At 45.3% G+C, this 25130-nt stretch overlaps 1 protein-coding gene and 1 long non-coding RNA gene across 2 annotated transcripts in view; both read right to left on the bottom strand.

Moving 5' to 3' along the window:
• Positions 1 to 6117: 6117 nt before the first annotated feature.
• Positions 6118 to 25130, bottom strand: part of LOC307220591 — a 360378-nt gene continuing 341365 nt past the window's right edge. Inside the window, exon 2 of the long non-coding RNA XR_013840961.1 lies at positions 6118 to 6807. This is a non-coding gene — a long non-coding RNA (uncharacterized lncRNA). The remainder of the gene's footprint in view (positions 6808 to 25130) is intronic.
• AARD (alanine and arginine rich domain containing protein) lies at positions 6823 to 9898 on the bottom strand. Its single transcript, XM_079984565.1, has 2 exons — positions 9459 to 9898; positions 6823 to 7338 (listed from the first exon to the last, which is right to left on the bottom strand). The coding sequence occupies exons 1-2, from the start codon at positions 9705 to 9707 to the stop codon at positions 7198 to 7200; spliced, it is 390 nt and encodes a 129-aa protein (XP_079840691.1). The 5' UTR covers positions 9708 to 9898; the 3' UTR covers positions 6823 to 7197.

Below are 25130 nucleotides of genomic sequence, written 5' to 3'. Positions count from 1 at the left end.
GTTCTGACATGTGGGTTCACTCACCACAAAGCTCCAAGTTAGACAAGTGTGGTTTGCATGGTATCTTTCTAGGTTATCAGAAAGGTTCTTACAGAATAATGATGACTGACTCTAAGACAATTAAGCTCACAAGAAGTGTTGAGTACAATGCCAAGTGGGGGGAGAATGTGGGAGTTTTCCAATGTTATCCTGATGACAGTGATGAGACTGAGGATAGTCAACATCAAAAGCAACCGCAGCAACCCACACCCACTGATGAAGGTTCTGATTCTGAGTCTGAAACTGGATCGGGTAATTCAGAGGATTTCAAGAGTGCGAAAGCCTCTATGCGACCCTCTGAAAGCTCTGATCAAGAATTGGAAGAACCATTGTTCACAATAGGCCACTTTTCTCCTAAGAAGGAAGAGGAAAGTGTTGAAGACCTAAGGCTAATTCGTAGGTCACAGAGAGCCACAAAAGGCAGACCTCCAAAGAGATTTGCTGATGAGTTTGCCAAGATAGCAGTAACAGCTGTTAAAAGCTCCAAGAAGGTATTTGAACCTTCAAGTTTCCAAGAAATCCAGGATTTGGATTCAAAGGAAGCTGAGCCATGGTTAAATGCCATGAAAGCTGAGCTTGATTCCTTGGAAAGGAACAAAACATGGGAACTTGTTCCAGTAGTTCCAGGAATGAAACTGTTTGGAAGCAAATGGGTCTTCAAAGCGAAGACTGATCAAAATGGCAAGATAATCAGACACAAAGCCAGATTGGTAGCCAGAGGTTTTGCACAGGTACCAGGTGAAGACTATCACGAGACCTACTCACCCACAGTGAGGTATGAGAGCATTAGGCTTATGCTCAAGCTAGCTGCAGAGGAGAATCTACACATTAGTCACCATGATGTGAATACAGCTTTTCTGTACGGATCTCTAGGTGAATCTCTTTATATGCTTCCACCTGATGGCGTACAGGTAAAACAGGGATATGTTTGTGCTCTGAAAAAGTCCCTTTATGGTCTCAAACAAAGTGCACGGTGTTGGCACACAAAACTCACTGAGGTATTGTTTTCTCTAGGTTTTCAGCAAGGGAAAGCTGATCCATGTGTATTTATCAAAGAGGAGGGGCAAAAGAAATTGTATTGCTTGTTTTATGTTGATGATCTTTTATTCTTTTGGGATGATGTCACAATGTACAATAACGCCCTAGCTCAACTGAAAGAACACTTTGACATGAAAGATCTTGGTGAGGTAAACAACTACCTATCTCTTGAAATAGAGAGAGATCAAGATGGTAACATTCTAGTACACCAGTCACGGAAAATTGCTGATGTGTTAAGCAAACTAAACCTGATGGATGCTAACCCTGTAGACACACCGATGACAACAGGTTATCAGGTAGATGACAATGAAGAAGCATTTTCTGACACTACACTGTACAGAAGTGTGCTAGGCAAGCTAAACTTTATTGCCAGATGTTCAAGACCAGACATTGCTGTTAGCTGTAATTTGCTAAGCAGACAAGTCAACAATCCTACTGTTAAGGATTGGAAAGCTCTGAAACGCATAGCGCGCTATTTGAAAGGCACTGTGCATTACAGACTGAGATTTAACAATCAGAAGTCTGGTGGTCTTGAGATATTTGCAGATGCAAGTTTTGGAAGTGACACTACAGACAGGAAAAGCACGTCTGGAGTTTGCTACATGTACAATCAGGGTCTATTTGATTGGTCATGCAAGAAGCAAACAACAGTTAGCTTAAGTACTTGTGAAGCTGAACTGAATGCACTGTCTTATTCACTCAAAGATTGTGAATGGTTGTTACAATTGTGCAAAGACATGAAAATTCCTGTCAAATGTCCAATCCAGGTTTACCAGGACAACAAAGCATGTTTGGCTTTGCTGAATTCTGAAGGTTGTAAGCAAAGCACGAAGCACTTGCAATTGAAGTTGCAACATGCTAGGGAACGTATTCAGAAGGAACTCGTAACGGTGTCCTATATGCCAGGTAATGAAATTCCTGCTGATGTATTGTCCAAGATTGTATCAAGGGATCAACACTGTACCTATGTGCAGAAGTTGGGTTTGTACTGATATTGTACGAACACGCTGCCCAGTGATGTTCACAGAAAGTGGGAGGATGTTGGTTTCTGCTCTCTTCACTGTGCAGCGAAAGTGCTTGTCACGAGACAGGTGTTTACATTCCACAGTCAATTGCTGTTGGAGTTTCTCACGGGAAAGGAGACTGGATGTGACGTACACTGGTTTCCTGTTTTTCACTGTTCTCACAGTGTTCTCTCCGTGCTTCAGAGGAGAGAGGATGCTTTCTCTGCTCCGGCAGAGGCAAGATGTTTTTCTGTAATCTACCAGCTTTGAAGTGTAAATAAAGTAATATAGAGTATGTGGCACGTACTCCTCATCATTCCGCTGTGCTTGGGACTCTGCAAAATCAACAGATTGCTCTTGTGTTTCACATCCCACACCAGGGGACTCTAGGGACTGTAAATCTAGGAGGGGAATAGGGCTCTCCAAACAACTCTCTGCACCCATAATAAACTGCAGCTCCCATAATGATTTGGAGGAAGCCATGACTGTTCAAGGTGGTGTCATAGTACTTTAAAAGTATGGTGTGAATGTGTCACTGATGGTGGTTTGCTATTGGAGTGTCCGTACATTATTCTGTTTCATTAGTTTCCCCAGTGTTGTTGCATTATGGCGCCTGGCGGGACCCTCTTGCACTATAGTGCAGTGAAAGCAGAACGAAGGACACAAGTGGGAACATTTGTGGTATAAAATGTGACCGGTGCAAACCACATCAGAAGTGGGACTGTGTTTAACCAGCTCAATATCATCATGAACGCAAATCATCACGTCTAAACGATGACTTATCATGTAAAAATGTCTAGAGGGGCCTTAGGAAGCAAGGTGATTAGAATGACTGTTGTGGATAGTATTTATTTATTGTAGGAGTTTGAAAAAAAGTGATATATATTTCTGAATGAAGACAATATAATGGGAAATTATAGTTTGCTTCTTTGCAAAGTGGTATGTTGGGTTAATTAGCATTTGTGTGCAAGAGAGAAAGAGAATGTTAAAATCACGTGGCTGAGCTGTGCTACTGTGTTCAGAATCAAGGTGTGTCTGTGTGGAGAATGTGTGTGCTTCTATAAGATTTAAATTCTATTTCTGGGTGGATTTTTTTAAAAAAGCAATATATTAAGAAAGAGAAGCATTTCATCTAGCTAGTTGGCTGTCTCAGTTTTGAATTCCCTCCTGTAGTATTTACCGACATTGCAGTTCATTGATGCAAATAATTTCAGCGCGTTTTTAGCCAAATAAATCTCCAGTGAGGAATTGTTTTTAGTTAATAACCTCCACAGCAGCAGACGGAAATATTTCAGTGGTGCCATAAATTCTGGCTTGGTTTTTACAGCTCTGCTGAAGTAGAGATCGTTATAGCTTTCTGGTCCCTCTCCTGCCAATGCTGTCCTGCCAATCAAATTGATGGGCGGCATGCCTGCTGTTCAGAAGGATGAACCTTGGAAATGTTGGCTACTTCAGAAGATTCCGAGCTGGAGCCAACTAAGCCCTATGCAGAGTAGACCCACCGAAATCAATAAACCTAAGTTAGTTGTGCCTATTAATTTCAGTGGGTCTACTGGACTGCTCCCTTCTTTTTCGATTTTCCCAAATCACTATCCTCACAACATTTTATTAATCAATTTCTTTATTTCATTTCTTCCATTTATATGGGGAAAGTCTCTGGGGAACTCAAATGCAACACACATACCCCACCCAAATATTAACAACTGTCCAGGCGTTTGGGTGATGTTTTATACAGCAGGTATTAACCGTTGTCTTTTTATCCTGTTGATGCATTAAGTGTTCTCTGTATAGGGCGGGATTATAATTGTTAGCTGCCTCAGGTTCCCTTTTGGGAGGGCATAATTTTGGGAGGGAGCAAAAAGGTAGAGTAAATGGAGTAAATAAGCTACGCTGGTGTGGTTCTGCATATAAGTCTGCACATACCTGCTTTGCAAACAAAGAAAGCCAGGGTGGGGGTGAGCTTGCTCAGGGCCAGCCCAAGACATTTTGGCCCAAAACTGGCCCATCTCAGAGTAGACCCATCAAAAGTAATGCTCACGCCTAGCTTAAAAAGGTAAAGGGACCGCTTACCGTTAGGTCCAGTCGTGAGTAACTCTGGGGTTGCGGTGCTCATCTCGCTTTACTGGCCGAGGCAGCCGGCGTACAGCTTCTGGGTCATGTGACCAGCATGACTAAGCCACTTCTGGCGAACCAGAGCAGCGCACGGAAACGCCATTTACCGTCCCGCTGAAGCGGTACCTATTTATCTACTTGCACTTTGAGGTGCTTTCGAACTGCTAGGTTGACAGGAGCAGGGACCAAGAAACAGGAGCTCACCCCGTCGCGGGGATTCGAACCGCCGACCTTCTGATCAGCAAGTCCTAGGCTCTGTGGTTTAACACCCGCGTCCCTTCACGACTAGCTTAGCTCCATTAATTTTAGTGGGCCAACTCTGAGTAGGACTTAGTTGGATCTGACCCTTTGGATCGCCAGCACGTTGCTGAGCTACAACTCCCATCATCCCTGACCATTGTCCATGCTTGCTGGGGCAGATGGGAGATGTAGTTCTGCAACATCTGGATGGAGAAAGGTTCGCTACACCTACCCTGTGTGGAGCTGGTCCTTTCACTCGCTGGAAGCATCACACAGCTCGGAATACCTTAAATACTGGTATGCAAAGCAGCCTCGTCTCCTGTGAACTTTGCACATTGTACGAAATCTGGATATAATGGGCTAGCTAGCAAAGCTTATTTCTGGATTACTGCCTGCAATATTTATAAGCAGTATTATTTCAAGCTCCCAGCATGTATAAGTGTATGGGTAACTGCAAGGCTTGCTGGCCTCATAATCACGGCATTTTTGAACTTGGTGGCAGCATTATTATTATTTTTTTAAAAAAGTATCATTTATGTATAATCCCTGTGTAGGTGACTGTAAGCTGGTTTTCGCAGAGATTTAATGCTGCTTTGTAATCCGCGGCGTTTAGGACCCTAACAGCTTGTTGTTGCAAATGTCGTCATTTGTCACCCTTACTTCTGCCACCAGCCGTAGGGTGAGAGAAATATTTTAATTAAAAAGTTTGTCTGCGCACATATTTTACCGTTTACGCACGGAAAACGGCACCAACCACCCTGTGGGTTTTGCGCGCTGCCGTCTCTGAACAAAAAGCATTTTCTTCAGGGGTTGGTGCCTTTCAGGTAAAGAGGGCACAGTCATTGTATATATCCACTTATTGTTTTTTTCAAAAAAGAAAAGGAAGGAAGATATCTATTTTTACCTGCTGTTTTTCATATTTTCTTCATTAAGGGCTTCATCTGCATTAGTTTTTCAACGCAGGGTGTCTCCTGCTGTGACAATCTCCCCTTCCCCCTGTCTCCCAGAACCAGGAGAGGCGTGAAAAGAGCGGAGGAGATATTGGCTGCAAGCAGGCACAGTTTCTGATTGCTTGGAAAATGCTCTGGAGATGGGACTTAGATGGCTGTAAAGGAGGCGGGGACTTTCAATCTTGGCAACTGATTTTCATGGGCTTAGGACCGCTGGGAATGAGCTGCTCTGCTCATTAGGCTTGACACTCATAAGCTGTGATAGCTTAGTTGGCAGAGCATGAGACTCTTATTAATCTCAGGGTCATGGGTTTGAGTTCTGTGCTGGGCAAAGGATTCCTTCCAACTCTATGGTTTTGTGATTTAAACTACTCACATCTCCCCCTGCAATTTTTTAACTGGACTGTAAGCGTTATCCCAACCACGCCCACCTAGCTCAGTACTGTAGACACAGACTGGCAGTGATTCTGCAGGGATTCAGGCAGTCCTACCTGGAGACATCGGGGATTGAACCTGGGACCTTCCGCATGCTGGGCAAGAGCTCTACCACTAAGCTACGGCCCTCGCCAGTTCAGCTGCTGTCAGATCTCAGCTGATCGGTACAGTGATGTCAGGAGCAGGCTGTGGGGAGGCCAATAGGAGTTGGAGTTTTACACAAGCACACCACATGCATGTCCCCCTTTGCTCGTCAAATCAGGGCCACACTTTCATGTGTGCTTTTGCCAGACATGGAGTCAAAGACACACGTTTGTGTTTACTGAGAAGACATCTGAAGGCAGCCCTGTACAGGGAAGTGTTTAATGTTTTATTGTGTTTTTAATATTTTGTTGGGAGCCACCCAGAGTGGGAATAGTGTACTGAAATTGAATTAAATTTGTTGAATTGTTTGAAAACTAATAAAAATTATGAGGGGGTGGGGAAGCTTCGTTAGTTTTGTAGTAGTTCCCCCCCCCCCCGGCTACATTTTGCCTTTTGGATAAAAAACCGAGACAATCATAGTTGTGCCCTGCTTTCACAGTGAGATACTCTAGAGAACCCTTTTTAAAAAACAGCTCACCCCATTTGCTTGCATAAAGTTTGCAGGGATATTAGACAAGGTCAGCTATTTATTGAACATTTGCTTTCAGGTAGCTCAGAAGGCACTGCATCAAGCCAATGAGACCCCATGCTTCCCTGTGCATTGCCCCCCCCCATCACTTTCCTTATTGCAGGCGGTTCAGTCTTTTGCAGGAGAAGTGGGCTTGTTGCACAAGAGTGCTAAACCGTCTTGGATTGCACAACCTGAATTTGTCAGCGTGTGCCTGAATCCCACTAAAGTTAGTAGTGGCAGTCTGGGACTGCCCTGAATGTTTGGTCTGGAACAGACATCGTTCATTCACTCTTTCGTAATGGAGGATCCAGATAACTGCCAAACCACTGCATTTCTCTCTCTCTCTCTCTCTCTCTCTCTCTCTCTCTCTCTCTCTCTGTGTGTGTGTGTGTTGCCCTCCCATCTTTTTAGTGACCTGAAGAGTGGCGCTTGTTCTGAACTAAGCAGATTAAACAGGCAGCAATCATTTGCAAAGTAAAGCAGACATTCCATTCTTTGGAGGTGTCTCATTCTTTCCTCTACTCCAAAGGAGGCATTGAATTCTCATATAATAACTAAGATTCCTTCTCCAGCCAAGTTAACGGGAGTTCTCATTAATATTCAAGCCATGTTCCCCGACCAATTCGGACCTAACTGTGCAACATAATCTTCCAATTTTGCCAGCCTTGCTGATGGGATTGTGTGCTGTGTCTTCTGGCTTCCTCCCTGAAACGCAGCAGCTCCGTTATTCTGAGCTTGCAGCAAAGCCCGGGGCCTTTGATTCTAGAGCAGTTGGCACGTCAGCTTCGTTTCTCAGCCTCTGTATTTCCATGCTTAAATCCAGCAAAGTTTTGGCAAGCTTGTGGTTCTGGGACTTCATCTCCAACTGCAAAGAACAAAAAGACGATAATTACTTTTTAGCAGGCGATCACCATCCAGAAGGGCTTAATTAGTGCCAGCGCTTAGCCCTGGCATTGTGTCAGTGTCCAAATCCATTCCTGGACTGCATGTAGTTGGAGTAGGTTAAAAAAAGGGGGGGGCTCCTGATCAGGGGCAGGGCAGATTTTCCTCATTACAGAGCAACAGAAGCCCCATGCTAACATTTGCCAAACTGATGCAAATATTTTGGACTACAACTCCCATCAGCGCCACCCAGCTGTCGTCTGCAGATGTTCGGATGATCATCTATCTGCATGGCTTCTACATATGGACAATGGCAAGTTCTGGCTGATATTTTTTTTTAAAAGCAGGGGTTGGGCGGCTATCTGTCATGGATGCTTCAGCTGAGATACCTGGGGGTTGGACTAGATGCCTCCGGGGGTCCCTTCGAACTCCACAATTCTAGGATTCTATTCTATGATTGGTAACTCCACCGTTTTTGAGCTCCTGCTCACATGGAGAGAACAAGTGTCGCGAGCCGGAACCAGGAGTAGGTCAGCAATAAAAACACCTGTGTCAGTGAAGTTAACTATTTAAAAAAACTCACAAGTAGGATTCAAGCAGGAGAGCACTCTCTGCTCTTCCATTTCCAGCATTAATGTCTCCAATTGTTAACATAAAGGTAAAGGTAAAGGTACCCCTGCCCATACGGGCCAGTCTTGACAGACTCTGGGGTTGTGCGCCCATCTCACTTAAGAGGCCAGGGGCCAGCGCTGTCCGGAGACACTTCCGGGTCACGTGGCCAGCGTGACATCGCTGCTCTGGCGAGCCAGAGTCGCACACGGAAACGCCGTTTACCTTCCCGCTGGTAAGCGGTCCCTATTTATCTACTTGCACCCAGAGGTGCTTTCGAACTGCTAGGTTGGCAGGCGCTGGGACCGAGTAGCGGGAGCGCACCCCGCCGCAGGGATTCGAACTGCCGACCTTTCGATCGGCAAGTCCTAGGCGCTGAGGCTTTAACCCACAATTGTTAACATACACACTGCCTGATCCTCATCAAGGCAAGTCCCTGTACTGGTGAGTTGCAGCTCTAATCCTTCTATGATCTGCAGACTTTGCTCCTGCTCTCCCTAAACTGGTTATCATTTATTGCATTTATACCCTTCCTTTCTCTCTAAGGAGCTCAAGGCGGCTTATGTGGTTCTCCTCCTCCTCATTTAAACCCCACCCCAACCCTGCGAGGTAGATTAGGCTGAGAGGCAGCGACCAGCCCCTGGCCACTCAGTGAGCTTCATGGCCAAGTCTGGATTTGAACCCTGGTCCCATGGAGGACGGAGCAAACTTGTTTCCTTCTGCTCTGAACTGATGGCTTCAAGCCACACAGAAGGAGATTCCGACTGAACATCAGGAATAACTTTCTGGTGGTAAGAGCTGTTTGACTGCGGAACAGACTCCCACTAGAGGCGATGGACTCTCCTTCCTTGGAGGTTATCAAGCAGAGGTTGGGTGCATAGCTGTCAACTTTTCCCTTTTCTTGCAAGGAATCCTATTCGGAATAAGGGAATTTCCCTTAAAAAAAGGGAAAACATTGACAGCTATGGTTGGGTGGCCATCTGTCAGATATGAGCTAGTTGAGATTTCTGCATGGCAAGGGGCTTGGATTAGTTGGAAACCCGCCTCCCATTCCTTCCAAATCTCCAGTTCTATGCCTTTTGCAATTCTTCTTTTCATCTGTAAGCCGCTTGGGGGTGGGGTAAAGGGACCCCTGACCATTAGGTCCAGTCCTGACTGACTCTGGAGTTGCGGCGCTCATCTCGCTTTATTGGCCGAGGGAACCAAAGCAGCACACGGAAACACCGTTTACCTTCCCGCAGGAGCGGTACCTATTTATCTGCTTGCAACTTTGACGTGCTTTCAAACTGCTAGGTTGGCAGGAGCTGGGACCGAGCAACGGGAGGGAGCTCACCCAGTCGCGGGGAGTGGAACCACCAACCTTCTGATCAACAATCCCTAGGCTCTGTGGTTTAACCCACAGTGCCACCCGCGTCCTAGGGGGTGGGGTAAGGCGAAGTATACCTAAATATCTAATAAAATATCTCTAGAATAACCCGCCCCCCAATCACTCACCAGTTCCACCCGGAGCCAGGCAATAGCGCCCTCGACGTGCGCCCTGCGCGCTTCCTCCCGGGCCACTTCGACGCCTCTGCCTTTGCAAGGCGCCGGGGGCCTGGACGGCATCAGCAGCTGCTGGGGCGCGGCGGCTCCCCCTGGTCCCCGGAAGGCGTGCAGCAGCCTCTGCTTGATGTCGTCCAGCAGCGAGCTGCAAAAAGCTTCCTCGCAGGCAGCCTGCTCGGCGCTCGTCCTGGTGGGATCCATCAGGCCGGCCCGGTCGTCGGGCAAGGATGCGGGGAATTGGAGAGCTGGAGCGCAGATCTCTGCTGCCAGCCTCACTCCAACAACAAGCGCTCTCCTCTCCTCTTCCTCCTCCTCCTCCTCCCAGGCCAGGCCTTTTGTTTCCTAGCCCCTGGCTCCTTTTCTTCAGGGGGAAAAACAAAACATCTTCACCTCCTCCCACCCCCGATGTCATTCCAAAGAAAGTGGGAGAGGAGAGGGGAGTGGAGAGGCGTTTCTCACGCTTGGGAACCGACCCCTGGCCCGGTCCGGGTTCTGCTTGAAGGAGATGCGCAGCTGAGGAAATGTAGAAATAACACCACTTCGTGCATCGGAACGGTTTTTAGTTTCGATGCAATAATAACTGTGGTGGTGGTTGTTATATCCTTATTAATACTTTGTTATAATTATATATTAATAGGTTGTTATATCCTTATTAATACTCTGCTTTCCGGGACTCAAGGCAGCTTACCGATAAAAATTAAGAGCCGCTCAAAACTGAAGGGGAGAAATCATTGAAAAACACTTGAACGGTAATAGAATTAAAACTATATAATCAAAATTACAAGGAAAGGTATTAGTGTAATTGTGTTTTGTTGCTATTAAATAATAGCTTTTATTCATAGTTTTATTATTAAATAATGCAAGTTATTAAAGTAAAAAAACCCACTCTACAAGCACTGCTTAAGTTCTCATTCCCTCCCCTCTTTCCTCCCTGTCCCTTTTTCCTTTTATGCTGTAAACCTGCAGGTGGGAACTCCTTTTAATTGATTGAAGGTAAGCTGCTCTGGGAGCCTTTTTGGCTGAAGCACAGGAGGCGGCTGCTCTGAAGTAGGGATTTCCACACGGTGATCCATGAACCACCAGTGGTCCATGATCTTCACCCATGTGGTCTGCGGTGGATCTGTGGTGGAAGACAGGAGATGCCATGTCCACAGCATTAAATATTCATATTAATCGTGTCTTTATCTCTTTTTGCATTTCTCATATTGCATTACAATTTGCATTCTGTGGGCCTGAGATGGCAATGCAATATACAAGAAATAAAAGAAGTAATAAAAATACAATTCAAAATCATACACCATCTAGTGCAGTGTATTACAGTTGCCACCGGGACTCTCAGCCATCTTCCGAGTGGTCCATGTGGACGGGTGCTTGGGAACCACTGCTTTGAACAAAACAACAACAACAGTGTGGTACAGTGGTTAGAGTTTCAGACTAGGGCCTGGGAGCCCAGGGTTCAAATCCCCACTCAGCCATGAAGCTCACTGGGTGGTCTTGGGCCATTCACTGCCTCTCAGCCTAACTAACCTCCTAGGGTTTTTGTGAGGATTACATTTGGAAGGGGAGAACCATGGACACGACCTTGAACTCCTCAGAGAGAAGAAAGGTAGATTACAAATGCCCTAAATTAATAAATAAAATCAATTTCCCCCTGCTTTTTAGTCAAAATCTACTTCTCTGCAACTTCCACTCATTGAGAGCAACAGACTCCATCAGAGCTGCATTAACCATTAGGCAAAATAAGCATGTGCTTAAGGCATCAAAGGAAGCGTGTCCCCCACAGAAAATGTCCATTGCCAGATTTTTAACATTAATGGTCGCAAATTGCTCAGCTGAGCAACCGAACAATGCATCAAGGCAGGCTAGATGCCTTCTCTCGTACTATGTATAGAAACAAATGTGTTACGTAAAATTAGTCTGGAGGATCTGATCAAAGACTTTGCAGTTAGAAAAAACAGGAGAAAAAACATTTATATTCTTTCAAATATAAATAAAGTGGAAGAAACATTCTTTTCCGTCTTCCTGTACATTTTATTTCATAACAAAAATCAAAATGTTATTTTATTTTTTATTATTGGTTATATTTTGAATTAGATATATATGAGGGCACCAAAATCTTTTAAGTGCTTAGGGCCTCTAAAGGTCCCTGTGTTCCATCTTCTGTGTTCCATCTTCTGTGTGATAACCAACAGGCTGCTGTTTGGTCGTGTGACTTGGTCTACGACTCCTCAAAAGAGGAAGGGAGTTTACACAAGGGAGTGTAAATAGCTGTGGGACTTAAGCAAATAAGTCCTCCATTAAGCAGAAATGGTGAACAGATTAGGATTCTCTCCTTATTTGCCATTATTTAGGCTAGGTAAATGACGCAGGTGACCGATCGAAAGGTCGGCGGTTCGAATCCCTGCGGCGGGGTGCGCTCCCGCTGCTCGGTCCCAGCGCCTGCCAACCTAGCAGTTCGAAAGCACCTCCGGGTGCAAGTAGATAAATAGGGACCGCTTACCAGCGGGAAGGTAAACGGCGTTTCCGTGTGCGGCTCTGGCTCGCCAGAGCAGCGATGTCACGCTGGCCACATGACCCGGAAGTGTCTCCGGACAGCGCTGGCCCCTGGCCTCTTAAGTGAGATGGGCGCACAACCGCAGAGTCTGTCAAGACTGGCCCGTACGGGCAGGGGTACCTTTACCTTTACCTAGGCTAGGTAAACTAGGTCAACCCCCCCCCCATTTTCTCCCAAGCCTTGCAGTCTTGCAAATTGCAAGGCTACAAAAGAAATTAGAGTAACTTGTTGCACATTTGTCCTTTTCATGGGGCACCCCACATAGTCCGGAGCTAATGGAAAGGCCCACCAAGTACACAAATGCAATTATGATGCAAAACACTTAAGGACAGCGTGAAACAGCCACATATTTGAAGGGAAGGATTTAGCCCTTTTGTTGTGGAAATGAAGTTCCCAGACTATAAACTGGAAGTAAGGAATGGCACAAGCTACAAGAGCTCTTCTCAATTTCTTTAACAATGTCAGCAGATTTTTCACCACAAAAAAACCCCAAAACCCTCCTTGCAGCAGGAGGTGGGTGGGAGGCAAGGGGTGATACAATGTGGATGCATGGATTGTTTCTGCCAAATGGATCTTAGCAACAAGTCAAGGTCAAATACAGTGGTAACTCGGGCTAAAAACTTAATTAGTTCTGGAGGTCCATTCTTAACCTGAAACTGTTCTTAACCTGAGGTACCACTTTAGCTAATGGGGCCTCCTGCTGCTGCGAGATTTCTGTTCTCATCCTGAAACAAAGTTCTTAACCCGAGGTACTATTTCTGGGTTAGCAGAGTCTGTAACCTGAAGCGTATGTGTCAGGGGCTCAGGAGCAGAGGCACAGGGAAGAGAGGAGATGGAGAGCGAAGGGGAAGAATCCGAGGGGAGCGTAGGAGAAGAGGACAGTGGACCGAGGGATTCCATGAGCCTCTCCAGCGAATCGGAAGATTCACAGAAGGGGGTGCCAGTGGCCAGGGGTAGGGGGTTCCCAAGGGGAATGCCCCAGGAGCAAGGGGGCAGCAGGGACTCCCAGAGCAGTAGCTGGAAATCAGGACCAGCTTCCCCACCAGAGCAGAGTGGGGGGGAAGAGTCCCAAGGATTGGGGCCAGTGCATTCCCCACCAGGGAGAGAAGATAAGGCAGGGCTGACCACGCCTCCATCAGAAAGTCGGACAACGGAGGAGAGGTCAGATCCGGCCAGTGTCCCGGAAGAGGGAAGCAGTGACCGAAGTAGTGTAACGGTTAGGAGAAAGGTCACTGGGCTGGCGCGAGAGGCAAGTTCAAATGTACAGGAGCGCGGGACAGCAGAGAATGAGGATTGGGAACCGGGTCCTAAAGCCCACCGGAGGCAGGGGGAGGAGCTAAGCGACTCAGCGTCGGAAGAGTCCAGAAAGGGCAATGCCCCAGCGGGCAGGAGGACCCAGAGGAGGAGAGAGCAGCGTAAAAGGTGGAGCCGGGCTAGGATCTTAAACTGATGTCATAGGGGAGGAGACTCAGACGGGACTTCGCCGATCTAGGGTTTAAGACGTAGGGCTGCACGCTGTGGCTTTGAAATGGAAACTGAACTTCAATAAAGACTTTTGTACATTACTACAGCCTAGCGTTGGTCCTCTGTGAGCTGGGACCTGAGGTACCACTGTACTGGTTTGGGCCTTCTGCAATAAACCTCAACTCTTTGTTGTTGAGGGAGCTACCTGCATGAGGGAACCTTCAGAAGATACATGCAGTAATATCAATCTATAGTTTTTATTTATTTTCGTAGATCTACAGAAGGTTCTGCTGCACACCACAGTCAAATGTATGTATAAAACAATTGCCAAAAGAAACGAGAATGAAAAGCGGTTGGTGCTTTAAATTCGGTGGTTTGTAAATATTCATTATTTAAGTGGTGTTCAAAACACATCTAAAGCACATGGCTTGCCCCCAAAATCATTCTAGGAACTGAAGTGCAGCACACACAGAGGTTTTCATTCCCAGCATCTTCAACAAACTACAGGATTTTTTTTTGGGGGGGGTCATGTGTTTTACGTTTATGGTGCATGCACAGCCTTTGAGTCAGGGGTAGCGTAAGATATTTTGGTGCAAAGGATAAGATCATGCCTGAAAAAGCCAACTGGACTGGCAGGCGAGCTGAGGGAGCTGAGGGCACACACAAGTGGAATCCACAAACATATAAAAACCGTTCTGAAAATGCTTTTTTTTTTAAAGCGTTTTTAAAAAATCACTGAATTTTCCATAAGGCTCACCATCGCCATCTAGTGTCATATTGTATATTGCACTTAAAACACTTTAAAAAGGCACCCCCAAACTGGGCCCTCCAGATGTTTTGTGACTACAATTCCCATCATCCCTGACCACTGGTCCTGTTAGCTAGGGATGATGGGCGTTGTAGTCCCAAAACATCTGGAGGGCCGAGTTTGGGGGTGCCTGACTTAAAATGTTTTATTTGCAGCTGTATAGCTGAGTCTATGGTTCTGTCCTCCAACTCTTCAATGCCCACCCTGTTGGCCTGCTCAAACAAACGCTGGCCTACGGCAGTGGGTGTCCATTGAGCAGAGCAAATTTTGCACATATGCCAAGCCTGCTTATCTCTGCCTGCTCGCTCAGGGGCACTGTCTGTGACACTTCAGAAGGCTACTAGGCAGGACAGCTAGTCAGCTCAGGTGCGCGCTGTGCAAGCACTGCCACAGTAGGGCTGCCAACTCGGGAGGGTGGGAGCTGCCCTTGCTGCTTCCCTCTTAACATCTGCTGCCTGAGGCGGCTGCCTCACTTTGGTTAATGATAGGGCTGTCCTTATTGCATAGGCTAGATCAGGCATGTCCAACTTTCAAGGGAACCAAAGTTGTTAAGCTGTTGAGCTTTTTTGGGTGGGGGGAGGGTCCAGTAATCTACCACGGACACCCCGCGATCTACCAGTAGATCACGAGAAGAGGAGGTTAAGGGGTGATATGATAGCCATGTTCAAATATATAAAAGGATGTCACATAGAGGAGGGAGAAAGGTTGTTTTCTGCTGCTCCAGAGAAGCGGACACGGAGCAATGGTTCCAAACTACAAGAAAGAAGATGCCACCTAAACATTAGGAAGAACTTCCTGACAGTAAGAGCTGTTCGACAGTAAGAGCTGTTCGACAGTGGAATTTGCTGCCAAGGAGTGTGGTGGAGTCTCCTTCTTTGGAGGTCTTTAAGCAGAGGCTTGACAACCATATGTCAGGAGTGCTCTGATGGTGTTTCCTGCTTGGCAGGGGGTTGGACTCGATGGCCCTTGTGGTCTCTTCCAACTCTATGATTCTATGATTCTATACTTGTTGGACATCCCTGGGCTAGATCAAGGGTACGTTTTGCTCCAGCTGTGGTCAACCAAATACCTCTGTGAAACTGAAAAGCAAAGCAGGATGGTAAACAAAACAAGACAACATGTGGTTGCATCCGCACCATTATTCTAAAGCAGCCTAGGAATTGCTACCTAGGAATTGCTACCTAGGAATTGCAGCCTAGGAATTGCTACTGGATAGAGAGGGAGTGGTCATGATTGACTGCATTGCACACAGGAATTTCCATCGACTTCAACAGTTATTTGCAAATATGCCACATGTAGAGGAGGAAGAGAGAGGAAATTTCTGAATAAATCCAGAAGAACATCTCCCCATATATTCCCCAGGGCAGATCAATAACATGAAGGAGCGTCTCCACCCTCATCGTTCTACCTGGACACTGAGGTCCAGCGACGAGGGCCTTCTGGCGTTTCCCTCACTGCGAGAAGCCAAGTTACAGGGAACCAGGCAGAGGGCCTTTTTGGTAGTGGCACCTGCCCTGTGGAACACCCTCTCACCAGATGTCAAAGAGAACAACAACTACCAGACTTTTAGAAGACATCTGAAGGCAGCCCTGTTCAGGGAAGCTTTTAATGTTTGATGCACTACTATATTTTAATATTTTGTTGGAAGCCGCCCAGAGTGGCTGGGGAAGCCCAGCCAGATGGGCAGGGTATAAATAATAAATTATAATTATTATAAGCAAGTGTCAGAAAGGACACAGTAACAGAACCCTCAGGCACTGAATGTAAGCACAGCTCCCTTGGACTTAAATGGGGACCACATCCAGAGAAGTCTCTCAAATCTGTGCAAAGTGCAGCAGTCTTGGTTGGCAGATATATCTTTGACCTTGCTTCTGGAAGGGGAGATAATGGATTAACATACATGGACGTCTGCCAGCCATTGAGAAAGAGAACAGAATTTCTAGACAAAGTAAGATCAGTCAAAGCTATGGAACAATCTGGTCGTTAACACGCAAATGAAAATATCTGAGGGAAATTATATCTAGATTGATGAATGACTCTGCTCTGTGAAGTCTACCAGCAGCAGAGCTCTAAAGAAGCTTACGGCACAGTTCTGCTTTCCTCAGAAAGGAAAGAAAGAACCAATGGAGCCTGAAGCAGAGCCATGATTTAAGTTAGTCCAGATCTCGGTCCTAATGTGGAGAATGAACTGGCCACTAGTAGTGGCTGGTACCCATAAAAATGGTTAGGGCAGCAGTTAGGGAGGCCAACAGTAGGGGGAGCCAGAGGAAGCGACAGGCAGAGCCACCCACTGGGCTGCTTGTCATTTAGAAGACAGTTAAGTGGGAGCTCTCTGAGGGCAGACTGAGGTTGCTGGGGCAATGCCTCATTCACCCTAATGCACCAGTCTTCACTTCAGAGGCCACCCGTGCCAGGTTTCCAGGTGCAAGAGAAACAAATACCAATTCAATAATCTGGATCTGCTCGTAGCAGTACTGAAAGCAAGATGGCGTATGATTGCCCAATCGTGAGCACAAATGATCATGAATACCTAACAAAAAAGGACGGCTGGAGGCGCCTATATTTCTGAGAGTCTTGATTTCCTGGCTAATTGCCTTCCTCCAGCTGTACTGGATGGGTTGGGGGGTAATAATAATAATAATTATATATATATATACATATACATACATATATATATATATATATATATATATATATATATATATATACGGTATATAAAATTTATACCCCACCCATCTGGCTGGGTTTCCCCAGCCACTCTGGGTGGCTCCCAACAGAACAATCAAAACACAAATCAAACAATCAAACATTAAAAACTTCTCTAAACATACATAATGAATGGAGCAGTAAAACTGCCAATACCAGTTATATTTTGTATGTAACTTTTTCAGAGATGAGTGAAACAGGTTATTTACTTCTTACTAAAATACCCAGGAAAGACTTTTGAGTGGTATTTGGCTGAATTACTGGCTGATACTACAAGCAATAACGGAGGCAGTTGCTAGATTTATTTGGGGGTGGTTTTTTGCTGCAAAGCTTGTGTCAGTTTAAGTGCACTTCAGGTTGGCTTTCTCTTCTGTGTGTGTCCCATATATTTCAATTTGTTTCTGGTTACAACTTGTATGATGTTGGTGTTTCATCTTGTATTTAAAGGCTGTGTGCAATAAAATTGATTGGTTGGTTTTTTCCTGGCATTGGGACAAAACTGATATTATAAATGGTTGATACACAGCATTTGACATTTGAGATCTAACTTTTAAGGCCCACCCTATTTTTCTGAATATTCTTCCGATCTGATTTTTTAATGTAGTTTTTTTAAACAGGTTGTAAAGCTATCAAGAATGTTCCCTATTTTCCGGTAACTGTCGTTTTTAAATTAGTCCCTGTTTTCTTCCAATTTGTTGCCCTTTAAAAACATTGTTATGTGTTCTTCATTTCCTTCCCCAATTAGAAATACATAGAAATATATTTCACTATAGTGTCTGCTGTTAGGTGCTAGCTATTGATGGGCAACTTACTGTTATTTTAGAGTATGGCATCTACTTTTACATACCCTCCAACATTTCTCCAGTGAAAATAGGGACATCCTATTCTATTATTATTATTATTACTACTACTACTACTACTACTATTACTACTACAAGGTCCGTATAGTAAAAGCTATGGTTTTCCCAGTAGTGATGTATGGAAGTGAGAGCTGGACCATAAAGAAGGCTGATCACCGAAGAATTGATGCTTTTGAATTATGGTGCTGGAGGAGACTCTTGAGAGTCCCATGGACTGCAAGAAGATCAAACCTATCCATTCTTAAGGAAATCAGCCCTGAGTGCTCACTGGAAGGACAGATCCCGAAGCTGAGGCTCCAATACTTTGGCCACCTCATGAGAAGAGAAGACTCCCTGGAAAAGACCCTGATGTTGGGAAAGATGGAGGGCACAAGGAGAAGGGGATGACAGAGGACGAGATGGTTGGATACTATCTTCGAAGCTACCAGCATGAGTTTGACCAAACTGCGGGAGGCAGTGGAAGACAGGAGTGCCTGGCATGCTCTGGTCCATGGGGTCACGAAGAGTCGGACTCAACTAAACGACTAAACAACAACTACTACTACTACATCCCACCCATCTGACTGGGTTGCCCCAGCCATGCTGGGTGGCTTCCAACATATATAAAAGCATAATAAAACATCAAACATTAAAAAACTTCCCTATACAGGGCTGCCTTCAGAAGTCTTCTAAAGGCTGTATAGTTAATTATCTCCTTGGCTCGGGGGTCACAAAACTCCATACCCTCCAACATTTCTCTGATGAAAATAGAGACGTCCTAAGGAAAAGCAGGACATTCTAGAATCAAATCAGAAACTGGGACAACTTCTGTAAATCTGGGACTGTCCCTGGAAAATAGGGACAATTAGAGGGTCTGCCTTTATTCTTTATTATTTAAATATAAAATCCAGTGACCTCAAGATGGCACAAATGGCTCTCCCCCACACCTCTGTTTTATTCTCACAACAACCCTGTAAAGCAGGTCAGGATGAGAACTATGGCAGGCCCAAGGTCACCCAGCAAGTTTCATGGTTGAGTGGGGATTTGAACCCTCCTCTCCCAGGGTCCAGCACTCTAACCACTACACCACACTTGCTCTCAATACTCTCGTGGTTCTTTATCTTTAAACCAACAGAATGCTTTCCTTTGGCTAGAAGTACACATGGCCATCTTAACTGTGGTCTCTTAGCTGGCTGCTTGCCATTTTTCTACAGCGGATTTCACAGTCTATCACACTATCTTTAAATTCAGTCAAAGCTTCAGATTTCACACAAAGTCCCCAAGGTCTTTCGTAGCCCTGAATAATCTTATCAGCAGCAGCTTGGAACACCCAGAGCAAGGTCTCTTCAACAGTTACTGAAAGGCTCTATCTGATGCAACCTCTGACTCAGACGGAACAACAGATTTTGCTGAAAGAGTTTGTCAGAAAATGCCAAAATCCTGCAAGTCTTTCAGCAAACTAGAACTGTTTGTGTCCATCAGATCATTGGGGTCCCAAGCATTTTAAATAAAATATCCTGATTCATTTCCTACAATCCCCCTTTTCTCTTCTCTGTTGCTCACCCTACAGAACGTGCAAATGCAACTGATGTGCAGCTTTCAAGCGTAAATATCAGGTTTAGGGTTCCCAACAGGCATTTGGGAAACATGAAGCAAAGAGGAAGAGTTTAGCTCTTTCCCGCCGCCATGATGTGCCAGTGCGGTGTATCAGCCATTGAAGCCTTTCTCAGCCTTGAGTCCCTAAATGTTGTTGTGCTACAACTCCCATCATTCTTAGCCAGCGTGGCCAGTGGTCAGGAATGATGGGAGTTGGAGTTCAATAATATCTGGGGACCCAAGGTTGAGAAAAGCTGGTGATGGTCAGATGTGGGCCTGAGAGACTGCTCAGCCATAAAACTTGCTGGGTGACCTTGGTCCAGTCACAGTCCCTCAGCCTAAGCTATCTCACAGAGGTTTCTGCACACACAGCATCCTCCATTCAGGCAAGAAAGATGCATTATTAATTCAAGAGGAGGATTGTGGCCTGGGGTGGGTCCTGGGAGCCAGATAAAGAGACCAGGAGGGCCACATAGCACCCTGGCTGCCATGTTTTAGTCCAGAGTTCTACAGACAGACGCGAGTGCAGTCCCTGAATCAGTAGACAGGGGCTTATTTCAGATTAATGTTCACTGCAGGCATTACTCTGCCATATTTCTAACCAAAGACTGTGGCATGCATTACCAGCCTGAAATGCAGGTAAATTCAGGTCAACGTTGGTTGTTGGGGAAAATGCATACAAATTTAGCATTTCATAAGAACCGAAACGATGGATGAGGGAGAGATACGGATTGCGGTTGCCAAAGTGTGTAGCCCTGCTTCCCAAACCAGCAGTGGGAGTGCAATGGATACAGAGTAAACAGCCATACAGCCCACAATGTGTGTTTAGGTCTGCAATCCCATACGCAATTAACTGAAGAGTAAGACCTATTTAATCAATGGGACCCCATTTCTGATAATATATAGGACTGGAGTGTAAGACAGAATGTTTGTAGCACATGCTTAATAGCATTTCCCCATTTATTAGGGTAGACAGATTAATGGAGCTCTCAGCTCCAAGTCCATCCGTTTTAGGGATTTGTGGTCCCTAAGCAGTTCATAATGTATGGCAACCAAACTGGGTAGCCTAATGGAGTCTCTGATGGTATTTATAGCTGGTGGCATATTTAAGGCTAGACCTGTTTGAGGGCAGAGTTTGGGATGGGACACAACCTTCAGCAGCCTGAAAATAATGAGCTTTCATATTTTCAAAAGGGAACTTTTAGCTCTTAAGACTGTGAAAATAGCCTCAAAATATATGGACAATGCTGTGAGCAATCTCATAAGTCAGATGGGGTACAGCAAGTTCTCTGATGATCCTGGGTTCTCCATAATGAACAGAAACAGAATACACAATGCAGAATAAGCAAACATATCAAATAAACCCCCTTCATGGATCACTGCCTTGCCGTGGCGAAGGGGCTTGAAGAACTCAGAGAAGCTATGAACTATGCCGAGCAGGGCACCCAAGATGAACAGGTCATAGTGGAGAGTTTTGACCAAACGTGATCCACCTGGAGGAGGAACCGGCAAGCCACTCCAGTATCCCTGCCAAGAAAACTCCATGGACAAAGACAACAGGCATATAAAAGTTATGTCGCTGGAAGATGAGCCCCTCAGGTCGGAAGGCGTCCAACATGCTACTGGGGAAGAGCGGAGGGCAAGTACAAGTAGATCCAGAGCTGATGAAGCGGCTGGGCCAAAGCCGAAAGGACGCTCAGTTGCGGATATGCCTGGAAGCGAAAGGAAAGTCCAATGCTGTAAAGAAAAATATTGCATAGGAACCTGGAATGTAAGAACCATGAACATGGGTAAGTTGGAGGTGGTCAAAAATGAGATGGCAAGAATAAATATTGACATCCTGGGCATCAGTGAACTAAAATGGACGGGAATGGGTGAATTCAGTTCGGATGACCATCATATCTACTACTGTGGGCAAGAAACCCGTAAAAGAAATGGAGTGGCCCTCATAATCAACAAAAGAGTGGCAAAAGCTGTACTGGGATGCAATCTCAAAAATGATAGAATAATCTCGATATGAATCCAAGGCAGACCTTTTAACATCACAGTAATCCAAGTTTATGCACCAACTACTGGTGCTGAAGAAACTGAAATTGACCAATTCTATGAAGACTTACAACACCTTATAGAAGTGACACCAAAGAAGGATGTTCTTCTCATTATAGGGGATTGGAATGCTAAAGTAGGGAGTCAAGAGATAAAAGGAACAACTGGCAAGTTTGGCCTTGGAGATCAAAACGAAGCAGGGCAAAGGCTAATAGAGTTCTGTCAAGAGAACAAGCTGGTCATCACAAACACGCTTTTCCAACAACACAAGAGACGACTCTACACATGGACATCACCAGATGGGCAGCATCGAAATCAGATTGATTATATTCTCTGCAGCCAAAGATGGAGAAGCTCTATACAGTCAGCAAAAACAAGACCTGGAGCTGACTGTGGCTCAGATCATCAGCTTCTTATAGCAAAATTCAAGCTTAAACTGAAGAAAGTAGGAAAAACCACTGGGCCGGTAAGATACAATCTAAGTCAAATCCCTTATGAATACACAGTGGAAGTGAGGAACAGGTTTAAGGATTTAGATTTGGTGGACAGAGTGCCTGAAGAACTATGGATGGAGGCTCGTAACATTATACAGGAGGCAGCAACGAAAACCATCCCAATGAAAAGGAAATGCAAGAAAGCAAAGTGGCTGTCCAATGAGGCCTTACAAATAGCGGGGGAGAGAAGGCAAGCAAAATGCAAGGGAGATCGTGAAACATACAGGAAATTGAATGCAGATTTCCAAAGAATAGCAAGGAAAGACAAGAAGACCTTCTTAAACAAGCAATGCAAAGAAATAGAGGAAAGCAATAGAATGGGAAGAACCAGAGATCTGTTCAAGAAAATTGGAGATATGAAAGGAACATTTCGTACAAAGATTTCCATAATAAAGGACAAAAATGGAAAGGACCTAACAGAAGCAGAAGACATCAAGAAGAGGTGGCAAGAATACACAGAGGAATTATACCAGAAAGAAACGGATGTCTCATATACCCCAGGTAGTGTGGTTGCTGACCTTGAGCCAGACATCCTGGAGAGTGAAGTCAAATGGGCTTTAGAAAGCACTGCAAATAACAAGGCCAGTGGAAGTGATGGTATTCCAGCTGAACTATTTAAAATTTTAAAAGATGATGCTGTTAAGGTGCTACACTCAATATGCCAGCAAGTTTGGAAAACTCAGCAGTGGCCAGAAGATTGGAGAAGATCAGTCTACATCCCAATCCCAAAGAAGGGCAGTGCCAAAGAATGCTCCAACTATCGCACAATTGCACTAATTTCTCACGCTAGCAAGGTTATGCTTAAAATTCTACAAGGAAGGCTCAAGCAGTATGTGGACCGAGAACTCCCAGAAGTGCAAGCTGGATTTAGAAGAGGCAGAGGAACCAGAGACCAAATTGCAAACATGCGCTGGATTATGGAGAAAGCTAGAGAGTTCCAGAAAGACATTTACTTCTGCTTCATTGACTATGCAAAAGCCTTTGACTGTGTCGACCATGGCAAACTATGGCAAGTTCTTAAAGAAATGGGAGTGCCTGATCACCTCATCTGTCTCCTGAGAAATCTCTATGTGGGACAAGAAGCTACAGTTAGAACTGGATATGGAACAACTGACTGGTTCAAAATTGGGAAAGGAGTACGACAAGGCTGCATTTTGTCTCCCTGCTTATTTAACTTATATGCAGAATTCATCATGCGAAAGGCTGGGCTGGATGAATCCCTAGCCGGAATTAAGATTGCCGGAAGAAATATCAACAACCTCAGATATGCAGATGACACAACCTTGATGGCAGAAAGTGAGGAGGAATTAAAGAACCTTTTATTGAGGGTGAAAGAGGAGAGTGCAAAATATGGTCTGAAGCTCAACATCAAAAAAACGAAGATCATGGCTACTGGTCCCATCACCTCCTGGCAAATAGAAGGGGAAGAAATGGAGGCAGTGAGAGATTTTACTTTCTTGGGCTCCATGATCACTGCAGATGGTGACAGCAGCCACGAAATTAAAAGACGCCTGCTTCTTGGGAGAAGGGCAATGACAGGCCTAGACAGCATCTTGAGAAGTAGAGACATCACCTTGCCAACAAAGGTCCGTATAGTTAAAGCTATGGTTTTCCCAGTAGTGATGTATGGAAGTGAGAGCTGGACCATAAAGAAGGCTGATCGCCGAAGAATTGATGCTTTTGAATTATGGTGCTGGAGGAGACTCTTGAGAGTCCCATGGACTGCAAGAAGATCAAACCTCTCCATTCTGAAGGAAATCAGCCCTGAGTGCTCACTGGAAGGACAGATTGTGAAGCTGAGGCTCCAGTACTTTGGCCACCTCATGAGAAGAGAAGACTCCCTGGAGAAGACCCTGATGTTGGGAAAGATGGAGGGCACAAGGAGAAGGGGGCGACAGAGGACGAGATGGTTGGATAGTGTTTTCGAGGTTACCAGCATGAGTCTGACCAAGCTGCGGGGGGCAGTGGAGGACAGGAGTGCCTGGCGTTCTCTGGTCCATGGGGTCACGAAGAGTCGGACACGACTAAACGACTAAACAACAACAACAACATCAAATAAACTCATTTTACATGACTGTTCAGTTTCTGTGGGCCAGATGTTTTATTTGAGGTAGGCCTAGGCAAAATGCATGCCTACTCTCGATTGCTTGAAGATGCATGAAACAAGTTTTAATCCTAAAACTCTTGCTCCATATTCACTGCAGAATTGCTTTGTGACCTGCTTGTAGTGGACTCCTTGGATAATCTTGGTGAATATGGTGTACTTTGTTTCTTATTATCTAGTGACCTTGATACGTTTTGTTTGTCTTTGCTTGTTCTCATAATATGCTATTTGGTTCCTGTGAGTTTGTTTTTCAGTTGCTTATACTGGGAACCCCTTTTGCTGCATATTTTGAAAGGACAGCATCTTCCTCTTCATCTGAGGGCAAGAGGCTAGCAAGATGCAGTGCCACACACAGTTCTGTTCTTTGACATCTATATGCTTCACTCGGCGTAAAGGAAGGGTCAGCCCTAGCACTGGGTCATCGAATTGTCCAGATCTCCATCTTTCCATTTTCCTATAGATTGCACAAACATAAAACCACAGGTTTTGCTTTAAACAGCAAAAAATCTTTTGGCACCATGATCACATTTATTTCTTAATTTATTTATTGACAGCTTTGTTTGACATTAGTGTGCCCAGTTTTTTGTTTTTTTCTGAGCAGCAGCAGCAATTTCAGGAGGTGTACTGCAAGAGGCCAAGTCCTCTTTGTCACCTGTCGACTCCTTGTAAAGCTGCCACTGGGTTTTACTTATCACAGAAGCTCATTTCAACATACAGTGGTACCTCTGGTTAAGAACTTAATTCATTCTGGAGGTCCGTTCATAACCTGAAACTGTTCTTAACCTGAGGTACCACTTTAGCTAATGGGGCTTCCCGCTGCTGCCGTGCCGCCAGAGCACGATTTCTATTCTCATCCTAAAGCAAAGTTTTTAACCCGAGGTACTATTTCTGCGTTAGCGGAGTCTGTAACCTGAAGCGTCTGTAACCCGAGGTACCACTGTACTGTATTTGAGGAGTGCGTATCAAGCTGCAGGTAAGGCACGAACAGGAGTTAACATGTGAGCCAGTCACTT

Source organism: Podarcis cretensis (assembly GCF_951804945.1).
Source record: "Podarcis cretensis genome assembly, chromosome: 7".
Classification (NCBI taxonomy): Eukaryota; Metazoa; Chordata; class Lepidosauria; order Squamata; family Lacertidae; genus Podarcis; species Podarcis cretensis.
The sequence above is the reverse complement of the archived record's forward strand: the minus strand, read 5'-3'. Positions and strand labels throughout refer to the sequence as shown.